The following is an 11,376-nucleotide window of genomic DNA, read 5'->3' as shown; positions in this document are numbered from 1 at the left end:
TTTAACAAATGCCCTATTTGTGCCAAATTGATGTCCTCACGTAATGGCCCTGGTTGCATCATACTAGCAGCGAAGTGGGGTGGCTCATTTCCATGCACAAGATGGCCAATCAGTTTCACCATTTTTTGACATCAGTTGATGTCCATATTTCTCCAGTTACTGACTGGCGACTTATGGCCTTGTTTTGGAATGACCAATGGTCCTCCTCCTCTTCATCGTCTTCCAAATCTTTAATCTCAGAGAATATTTTTGCCATTTTTATAAGCAGTCACACAGGCAAAGCTATAAATTTGTTGTATCCCACCTACAATTTGCTGGTTGGATAGAGTGTGAGAACCTATAGAGGCTTTCTAAAAGACAGAGGGTAGAACATGTACGGGGGTAGGTTACAGTGTGAAGATGTGCTATTATACTTGCTCACAGAAAACGAGACAAAGCATAGAGTCATATCTTAAGAAATCCTAATAAACATACAACAGTACACAATGGGTAAAAGTTGGTGTTTTTACAAATCATGTTAAATAATATATATATTTTTTGATTAACCTAAGTTTACAGTTCTTTTATTTTTTCAGCTTATTTGCATTTTAGTATTTGTCAGTATTTACAAATGTCATTTTGATGTTATTGCTATTATTATTATTTTTTGGTTTGGTTTCATTTTGTTGTATTTGCTGTGTTTTGTCTTGTGTTGTTGAAAAACTGATCAATTTAATACATTTAAAAAAGTATGTAAAAGCGTGCTACACAAGCACTTGGCACAAAACTTTAACCATTTAAAAAATATATAATTTCTTTTTTTGTGAAAAAAAAAGAAAAAAAAAAGAGTAATTTTAAAACTTAGTAGCAGCCGCCATTGCCGGAAACTGGAGTTTGGCTGGGCCGCGCTATGAATTCTGGGATATGGTGGACCATGAAGGACACACCCGACCCATCCTTCAAATTCGGGGAAAAGGAGGACGCATTTGTCGGCTGCATTCGGAGGAGTCTACGAATTTGGACAGCCTTGGTGCGTCGCTGTGACGTAATCGGTCTACAAATGCGTCCTCAGGAGGATGCAGCCCATGAATTTGGACACGACCAGCTACTGTGTGTCTCAGCGCATGCACAGGAAGTGAGTGCTGTGGTGTTTCCAAGGTTACACAGTGTTGGTAGTAACTGTGAGAGTTCAGTCAGTCATGGAGGAGCAGAGAGTTCAGACCTGCGACTTTTACAGGACGGATCCAGACCTGCCGCACCGATTCAATAACCCAGACTGTTTCCATGGTTATGAGTAGGTAACACTACACCTGATTTACACAACATAAAAACATCTGTTTAGTTTGTAGGAATAATGCTGTGTGTGTGTCTGTCAGGCAGGTGAAAAGTCACCCGTTATATCGAACATCAAACCAAACATATGGCAGCAAGAAGCCAGCTCTTCACGAAATGCAGGTGAGACACATTTCAACTTATTGATCAGTTGTTATATTATTGATTTTGACTCACTGATCAGCTGTTCAGTCATTGGTAGTCACTTCAGTTGCTCACCTCGTATTCGAGGTCCGCTTTCCGTCACCAGCAGTTATTTCCCCCAAGACTGCATGAAGTCACCTGATGCCTTTGATTTCCTGTGGTCATCACTTTGCTGTGAATATCTTCCAGTGTGAATGTTTTTACTTGTGTTTGTTTTTCTTTTATCTAACGTGGTGAGCTGCAGATACAGTTAGATATGCTTCTACTTACATTATATACACTTTCACACCAAGAATCCAAACTGAAATATACTGAGTTTAACAGACAGAGACAGAAAGAAATAAAGCCCCTAAATAATACATTTTAAACGTTCACCTGGAAAAATTATGGTATGTTTTTGGTAACTGATGAGAAGGCAATGTGAATAAAATCTAAAATGAAATCATTGATACACTGAGGATGATAAAGTCATGATCGAGTTGTCTGATTTAAGTAGAATGGGAGGCAGAGCCTTCAGTTTTCAGGCCCCTCTTCTGTGGAACCAGCTTCCAGTTTGGATTCAGGAGACAGACACTATCTCTACTTTCAAGATTAGGCTTCAAACTTTCCTTTTTGCTAAAGCATATAGTTAGGGCTGGACCAGGTGACCCTGAATCCTCCCTTAATTATGCTGCAATAGGTGTAGGCTGCTGAGGGATTCCCATGATGCACTGGGTGTTTCTTCTTCACTCACTATGTGTTAATAGACCTCTCTGCACTGCACTCCCTGCTCTGTCTCTCTTCCACAGCATGTCTTTATCCTGTCTTCCTTCTCTCACCCCAACCAATCACAGCAGATGGCCCCGCCCCTCCCTGAGCCTGGTTCTGCTGGAGGTTTCTTCCTGTTAAAAGGGAGTTTTTCCTTCCCACTGTCACCAAAGTGCTTGCTCATAGGGGTCATATGATTGTTGGGTTTTTCTCTGTGTGTATTATTGTAGGGTCTACTGTACAATATAAAGCACCTTGAGGCGACTGTTGTTTTGATTTAGCGCTGCGTTAATAAAGCTGAATTGATGTTTAAATAAATGATAGTATTCATAAGAAAGGTTATTTAAATGTCTCTGTGTTCCAGACTTGCTTTGCAGCGACATCCCGTCAGTTTCGGAGCTAATGCTGCACAGCGGGATGTTTCGCCATCATGGTTTTAACACGTCTGTAGACAGGAGCAGAGTAATGGTTTCCATGGAAACCCAGCACAGGAGAGCCAACTTCCATTACTTGTATCATTATGGAAACCAGAGGAGCAAGAATGTTGGAAGCAGCAAGTAAATAATCTGCTGACCTGATAAAACAAATGCCAATCAAATCTGATCAGTTATTGATTATCCATGGTATGAAGCACAGACACAGCAAACTGAAATGATCAATAAAAAAAGAGCTTTCCAATCAGACTGCCAGTTGTTTATTTTTATTTCCAGGAAACACAATAATAGAACACCTTCACAAAAATATATAACCCATTAGTTATCTCATCAATATGAAAGTCAGCAAGTTAAGAGGTCAGTAAAATTAAGGTGAAATTAAAAAAAAATCAGTTGAATCAGAAGTATCAATCATGTCTTAGTGATGATGAATAATGACTAATAATGCTGATATCAGGGTGTCTCAGAGTTTAAATATGAGTTGAATAAGAATCATTTTAGAATTAATCAGAATAAAACTGAAGTCTTTATCCATGTCTAGTACTTGACTTTAACCAGCAGGGGGAAGTATTTTCACTCAGCCATCATAAGAGACTCACTGAAACAATAATCAATAAAATAATTACAACAACAGCTGATGATTGATACGATAAGATGGTCTTTATTATTCCCAGATATGTGAAATTTACACTGTACAGTAGCAAAGTGGACGGCAGGGCGGGAGTAAATAAATATACGCAGCATACCTACAAACAATACTATGCAAGACTGCTCAAAGAAGTCCTATCTCTAATAATCGGCTATGTACCACAGGCCTTCAAGCTGGCTGTATTTTTTTTCAACAATATTTTTATTAGTTTTCATTTTCACAAACAACCCATAATTACATAATATAATATGGTGTACAGTTCACGGCACTAAAAAACAAAACAAAGAAACAAATCGAAAACCAAACACAGAACAAAAGCTCAGATCCATCAAAACAATACAATACCTGCGGTCCCAGTAATAATATGTAGTTTGAACACTCAAGAAAATCCTTGTAGCATAATATTAGAGACATCGGGTCCCACATAGTTCAGGCATGGTTCTCATACCCGGAAAGCTGGCTGTAGTTAAACCTTTACTCAAAAAGCATCTCTAGACCCAGCTGTCTTAGCTAATTATAGGCCAATCTCCAACCTTCCTTTCATATCAAACATCCTTGAAAGAGTAGTTGTCAAACAGCTAACAGATCATCTGCAGAGGAATGGCTTATTTGAAGAGTTTCAGTCAGGTTTCAGAGCTCATCACAGCACAGAAACAGCTTTAGTGAAGGTTACAAATGATCTTCTTATGGCCTCTGACAGTGGACTCATCTCTGTGCTTGTCCTGCTAGACCTCAGTGCAGCGTTCCATACTGTCGACCATAATATCCTATTAGAGCGATTAGAGCACGCTGTAGGTATTACAGGTACTGCACTGCAGTGGTTTGTATCATATCTATCTAATAGACTCCAATTTGTACATGTAAATGGAGAGTCCTCTTCACACACTGAGGTTAATTATGGAGTTCCACAGGGTTCAGTGCTAGGACCAATTCTGTTTACATTATACATGCTTCCCTTAATCAGGCCCCATCTTATCTTAATGACCTTGTAGTACCATATCACCCTATTAGAGCACTTCGCTCTCACACTGCAGGCTTACTTGTTGTTCCTAGAGTATTTAAAAGTAGAATGGGAGGCAGAGCCTTCAGTTTTCAGGCCCCTCTTCTGTGGAACCAGCTTCCAGTTTGGATTCAGGAGACAGACACTATCTCTACTTTTAAGATTAGGCTTCAAACTTTCCTTTTTGCTAAAGCATATAGTTAGGGCTGGACCAGGTGACCCTGAATCCTCCCTTAGTTATGCTGCAATAGGTGTAGGCTGCCGGGGATTCCCATGATGCACTGGGTGTTTCTTCTTCAGTCACTATGTGTTAATAGACCTCTCTGCGCTGAATCACTCTTGTTATTAATCTCTGGCTCTCCTGTTTAAAGGGAGTTTTTCCTTCCCAGTGTTGTTGGGTTTTTCTCTGTATGTATTATTGTAGGGTCTACCTTACAATATAAAGTGCCTTGAAGCGACTGTTGTTGTGATTAACATACACATACACAAAACATACACAAGGTAGAAGAAATATTATTTAGATAGTTTAGATATAAATATATGTGTGTATGTATATGTATACACTACAAGTCAAAGTTTTGGACACACCTTCTCATTTGATTTCTTTTCTTTATTTTTACTACTTTCTACATTGTAGATACAAATTGAAGACATCAAATATATGAAGCAAGATATATGGAACTATGTAGCAAAGAAAGCATTGATAACTCTAAACATGTCTTATATTTTAGATTCCACCTTTTGCTTTGTTGACAGTGCTGCAAACCCTCAGCCTTCTCTCAATGAGCTTCATGATGTAGTCACCTGAGATGGTTTCACCTCACAGGTGTGTCTGTCAGGGTCCATTAGTGGAGTTTCTTGCCTTCTTAATGGGTCCATCAGTTGTGTTGTGCAGAGGTCAGGCTGGTGCACAGCTGACAGCCCTATTTGACAACTGTTAGAATTCATATTATGCCAAGAACCAATCAGCTAAGTAAAGAGAAACAACAGCCCATCATTACTTTAAGAACTGAAGGTCAGTCAGTCTGGAAAACTGCTAAAACTCTGAATGTGTCTCCAAGTGCAGTCACAGAAACCATCAAGCTCTACAATGAAACTGTCTCACATGAGGACGTCTCAGGAAAGGAAGACCAAGAGTCCCTCTGCTGCTGAGGATACATTCATCACCAGCCTCAGAAATCACAAGTTAACAGCAGCTCAGATCAGAGCCCAGATAGATGCCACACAGAGCTCCAGTAGCAGACACATCTCTACATGTTCAGAGGAGACTGTGTGAATCGGGCCTTTACAGTCAAACAGCTGCTAAGAAACCACCATGTTCAGGTGTAGGTGGAGGATGTTTATGCCTGCGAAAGTCCACTAGCAGAGTGCCATCACGATGTGTGCAGTGCATTATGGGTCAGTGCTGTAAACTGGCAGACTTTCAGAGGTGCCATCTGTATTTCTAGCCCAGAGTTTACATGTCACAGACTATGGAGTGTTTGGTTTTAATTCAGGGAAAAGTGAAGGAAGTGGAGTGATGTTTGTGCTTTCCTGGTGAAAAACAAAAACAAAAAACAGGATAACGAAGGGGAAATTTTCTCCACAGATGACTTCCAATGTGTGATATTTCTTTAGTCAACTAAACGACTCACCGCCAGTCTTCTCCAAGAAAGAGTCCTAATGCCTTCAAACAGTGAGTGAAAATATCTCTGAGAGTCGAGACTGCTGGGTGAAAACCGTCTGCTCTGAAAGTGAACCAAAGGTCATCACCTCGATCAAACAGCAAGCGACAGTCAGCCAGTTCAGACACGCCGATGCAGTGGGCAGTGTGATGGTGGCTGATCTGTGTCATCCCTGTCGGGGAAATATCTGCCATGTTTTTCTCCTTTCCTCCAAGATCATTCAGTGAGTTCTGAAAAAGAAAAAGTGAAATATTTTTGGATTCTTTGCTCGTTATGATTGGTTTTATTTTTTTGTCTGTTCACATTAGAAATTTTCATCCTCGATTGAATTCAAATTGAATTTTCATTTTGTAACCGTGTGCTCTAATGGTCAGATTGAAAAAGAGATTTTAATCTCAAGGTATTCCCAAATTAATTACTGCTGCTTAAGACTGCTGATATAATGATACGATGAAAATTCTGATTCTGGTTTCACAAAAACGCCTCGTTTCCTCCCCTCTCACAGAAATGTTGGTCTTTGTCCAACGTGCGTGTGTGTCAGATGGTACTCAGCAGGTTTCAACACACAGGAGCCCGCAGATAGATATGTTGTTTCCATGACAACCCAATGAGGAAGATGATTATTAATTTAAATACATTTCCTCCTCCTCCTCCATCTGTTCTTCTCCTGCTGATGGTTTTCCTCAGTCTGAAGATCATGAAATAGTGTTTGTGCCTTAACCCGTCCGTCTGTAACTTGTGCAGTTCTCATACATATTTTAAGGATTAAAATCTGATAAGAAACATTTTTCTGCAGCTGAATTAAACATTTTTATGTAACTGTAAGTGTGAATGTGTCCTGTGAAGCAGCTGATGCGTTTCACACATCGCGTTTATTTTAAAGGAACGGTCTCACTTAGCTTTTTCACTTTTACCAAATGTCAACCAAAGCCTTAACAAACCCCAATACAGTGTAACCAAACACTAAACACAGGTTAATTCTAACTCTGCTATTGTAGGTTGAAAATGTTTCCTTTTGGATGTAGTTTATAATTTAATCTGAAGACGTTGTTCACCTCACCAAGAGAGAACACCAGCTCCTGAATGTCACGGTCCAAACACTCCTCGGTACCAACACAGGAACAAAAAACAGACAAAGTCACTCCTTAATGCACTCTGGATTCACGTGGACTCATGTCCTGGCTGTGGACCACTGGACCAGATATTCACCCTGTTTGTAATTAAGAAAGTTAAAACTTTATTTATATGGCACCTTTCAAGATGTAAAATCACAAAGTGCTTAACAAGACCCAATAATGGATAAAGCAAAACGGAACAAGAGAAATCAATATAAAGCAGATTTAAACTCCAGTCGGAGGGCAAAACTGATTCAAGATGGCTGCTAGGGTGCAGACACACAGCTTGGCAGGTCCTGTTCATTTGCCAAAAAAACCACCTAAAAAACCATCTAAAAACCCCTGGATCTTGACATCAACTTGTCTTTTTGTTTTTATACATTTTTATCTTCTGTGGAGTTCGACATGTCCAAGAAAGCTGGATAATTATACCACTTTCCCAGCCAAATGGAGTCAACATCTTTTGTTCACAAGATTCTTGGATTTTGGTCATGCTAGACCACCCCCAGGTAAACATGAACAATTAAATACACCACAATTGTCCCTGGAGATTCTGAAACTTGTTCTGATGCTACTTTTGGCTGGTGATATAGAACTAAATCCTGGACCTAATTCAAATCAGTGATTTGGACTGGCTACAACTAATTAGCCTAGTTAGCCTATGGGCACAGCTATCTCTGCATTGCTTTCCACCTCAACTAACTGTGCTCCAACCACCGTCCCAGTTAGTAAGGCTACATCTGCAACTAATAGTGTTTACGCCCCTGTTGTCCAGGCCTCCGCTTCTGCTGTTTGGTTTACCACCTCAGCTGCTTGGGCCTCCGCCTCAGTTGCCTGGGTTTCTGCCTCAGCTGCCTTGGCCCCCACCTCGACTGCCTGGGCCCCCACCTCGGCTGCCTGGGCCCCCACCTCGGCTGCCTGGGCCCCCACCTGCTGTACCCCAACTACAGTCTCCGGTAAAGGGTTTCTCATCATTAAATGCTCATAGCGTTGTCAACAAAAGGACAAGAAATCCTGCTATTAAAAGTTACAGAGGAACAAAGATCTGCAAGACATTTAATCAGGCTAAAGTAATCTGGGACACTAAAAATAAACCAAAGGGGCTTCTATGTGGACACATTAACATTCACAGTATGTTACCAAAGCATGAGCAACTGGAACATATTCTAAGCAATACCAATATTTCTATTTTGGGTATCTCTGAATCTTGGCTCACAAGTTCTTCTCCTGAGTCTGTGGTTGTCTTTCCAGAGTACACAGTATTCAGAAGGGATAGAATTGGAACAAGAGGAGGAGGAATACTTGTGTATGTAAAAAAAACACCTGGATTGCTCTTTACTTAGTTCACCAATAGATGTTGAAATAGAACATATTTCTGTTAAAATCACTCTTTCCCCAGAAATGTCATTTACGTTGATCTGTTTATATCGCCCTCCTTCCGCAAAGAATCTTTTTTATGAACAACTACAGATATTACTTAAATATCATACTATAAATAATAAGTCTAATGAAATAATTGTAATGGGAGATTTTAATGTCAACTGGGACTGTGAAAAGGACAGAAAAACACTCAAGGACATAATGGAAACTTTCAACTTTACTCAACACATTGAACAACCTACAAGAATAACGAGACACTCTAAAACTAAAATAGATCTGGTTTTCAGTAATAAGCCCGAGCGAATTATTAAATCTTATAATTTTATCTCTGGTATTTCAGACCACAATTTTATATTATTTTCTAGAAAACTTATAAAATCACGGGTTAAGAATCACTTTCATAGTTCATCTAATAGGAGATCCTTTTATGAATTTATATCAAGAAGTCAGCGACAAAATGTAGCAGAAGCATTAGCATCAGTTAACTGGGAGCCTTTATTGTGTAGTGATGAGCCACAATTCTGCAGCAGTCACTTCACTGACATTGTCAAGGATGTTATATCAATATACTCCATTAGAGGTCAACAAAAAATAAAGACAACATCTAATCTGCCCTGGTTAAACAAAGAGTGCAAGAATCTAATGAAAACAAGAGATCAATTACTAAAACAGTTCCTGAAAACAGGTCTAACTCTGGATAGACAGAGATTTACTTCAATGTGGAACAAAGTAACAAGAAGTTTGAGCCAGGCCAAAGCAAATTTTTTTATAAATATAATTGAAAGAGCCAAAGGTAATGGTAAAATTATCTGGCAACACCTAAATAAATTACCTGAACTTTATGTAAATAACTCTGTTGTTAGAGAGCCTTTATCTATAACACTTTCTTTATTTCACCTGTTAAGGAGATCAGTCAGAGCTTTGACTCAGTCGTATGCTCTGATAATGTGAATGATGTTGGTCAAAATTTGTTCACCATCACTCATATTTCAGACACTGAAGTTGCTAAACTAATTACAGGTTTAAAACAATCTAAAGCACTTGATGTATTTGGTATTAACACAAATTTCCTAAAGGAACATATGGATCTGCTTGTACATCCAACAACTCATGTTTTGAATATGTCATTCGAACACTCCATTGTTCCAACAGATTGGAAAATTGCTGCAGTTACACCAATTTTCAAAGCAGGTGTGAAGACTGACATGGCTAATTATCGCCCCATAAGCATACTCCCGGTCATATCTAAAATAGCTGAGAAGTGGGTGGTTTACTCCTCACTGCTCACCTAGAAAACACCCAACCCTCATTACATCCATTGCAGTTTGGGTTTCGGGCACATCACTCCACAGATACTGCCCTGTGTCTGTTAGTGGAGAACTTGAAGAGCTTGCTGGACACGAGTCCCTGTGTTGGAGCTGTATTTTTAGATCTGAAGAAGGCTTTCGACTCTGTAAACCATCAGATATTGTTGTCCAGATGGACTCAGTTTAATATCTCCAGTCAGGCTCTTCAGTGGTTTGCCTCATATCTCTCACACAGGAAACAGTGTGTAGTGTTAAATCTCCATATTTAGACTGTGATACAGGGGTTCCTCAAGGATCTGTTCTTGGGCCCTTACTGTTCTTTTTATCAATAACTTTCCTGAAATCTGTCCAAATATATTTGCTCAAATGTATGCGGATGATGCAGTTATATATACGCAAGCAAATAGTGTCCAGCAGGTGGCAAAAGATCTTACAGCTGCTTTAGCCTTAATGCATAGCTGGCTGGAGGACTCATGCCTAATGTTGAACACCTCAAAAACTGTCTGCAAGCGCCCCTTAAACTTGAAGCAGTCAAACATATTCCTGGATGGAGTAGAGCTTGAATTAGCTCCAGAATTTAAATATCTTGGGGTCATTCTAGACCCAACATTATCCTTCAAGAGTCACATAAATAAAGTGTCCCAGGTACTTAAATTTAATAATGGAAATTTTAATCATATACGTAGTAACTTAAATATGAATGTTGCAAAAACTTATTTTTACTCAATGATCATCTCTCATATGGACTATTGTTTGACGTCCTGGTCACTTGCTTGTCCAACAACACTTAAAACTATTGAAAACATTTATAAAAGAAGTTTAAAACTACTTGACAAAAAAACGACTTCCCACCACCACTGTCATGTGTTAAAAAAACATAAATTACTGAACTTCAATAACTTAGTGAAACTTAAAAGAGTGTGCTTAATTTATAAAGTCTTACACTCCCTTGCTCCACCACCACTAAAGCAGTTCATTAGGCATAAAGAAAGCTCAGACAGGACCACTCGAGCTGCAACCCGAGGAGACGTGTTTATACCCCACAGATGGACAGCATTTGGGCAGAACGTCCTCTCTGTCCAGGGTGGCCATCTGTGGAACAGACGTCCTCAATCCATTAGAAAATGCTCGACATTCAACTTGTTTAAGGCACAGGTTAAAAACTGGTTATGGACAAATCAAGTGTGTGATCATGTATAAATTGTATAGTTTTAATGTTTTATTTGGGAACAGAATGGTGTGTATGTGTGAGTTTGGTGATGGAGTTTTTATTATGAATGAATTATGAATTTTTTATGAATTATGACTATTTTTTTTATTCAATTCAATTCAATTTTATTTATACAGCGCCAAATCACAACAAAAGGCACCTCAAGGCGCTTTATATTGTACAGTAGATACAGAGAAAAGCCCAACAGTCATATGACCCCCTATGACCAAGCACTTTGGCGACAGTGGGAAGGAAAAACTCCCTTTTAACAGGAAGAAACCTCCGACAGAACCAGGCTCAGGGAGGGGCGGGGCCATCTGCTGTGATTGGTTGGGGTGAGAGAAGGAAGATAGGATAAAGACATGCTGTGGAAGAGAGACAGAGATTAATAACAGATATGATTCAATGCAGAGAG

General features: G+C 39.4%; 1 protein-coding gene across 1 annotated transcript; it reads left to right on the top strand.

Moving 5' to 3' along the window:
- Positions 1–371: 371 nt before the first annotated feature.
- pierce1 (piercer of microtubule wall 1) lies at positions 372–2,763 on the top strand. Its single transcript, XM_065469745.1, has 5 exons — positions 372–381; positions 1,138–1,273; positions 1,356–1,434; positions 2,433–2,440; positions 2,580–2,763. The coding sequence occupies exons 1-5, from the start codon at positions 372–374 to the stop codon at positions 2,761–2,763; spliced, it is 417 nt and encodes a 138-aa protein (XP_065325817.1).
- The last annotated feature ends 8,613 nt before the right edge of the window (positions 2,764–11,376 follow it).

The sequence above is a fragment of the Pelmatolapia mariae genome, linkage group LG2 (assembly GCF_036321145.2).
Source record: "Pelmatolapia mariae isolate MD_Pm_ZW linkage group LG2, Pm_UMD_F_2, whole genome shotgun sequence".
In the NCBI taxonomy this organism is placed as follows: domain Eukaryota; kingdom Metazoa; phylum Chordata; class Actinopteri; order Cichliformes; family Cichlidae; genus Pelmatolapia; species Pelmatolapia mariae.
This window is presented reverse-complemented; position numbering and strand designations above follow the sequence as displayed.

Excerpts from the sequence above, each read along its gene's own strand:
- pierce1 (XM_065469745.1), top strand. Across the intron at positions 1,274-1,355 it reads GACTGTTTCCATGGTTATGA|GCAGGTGAAAAGTCACCCGT; the intron begins GTAGGTAACACT and ends TGTGTCTGTCAG.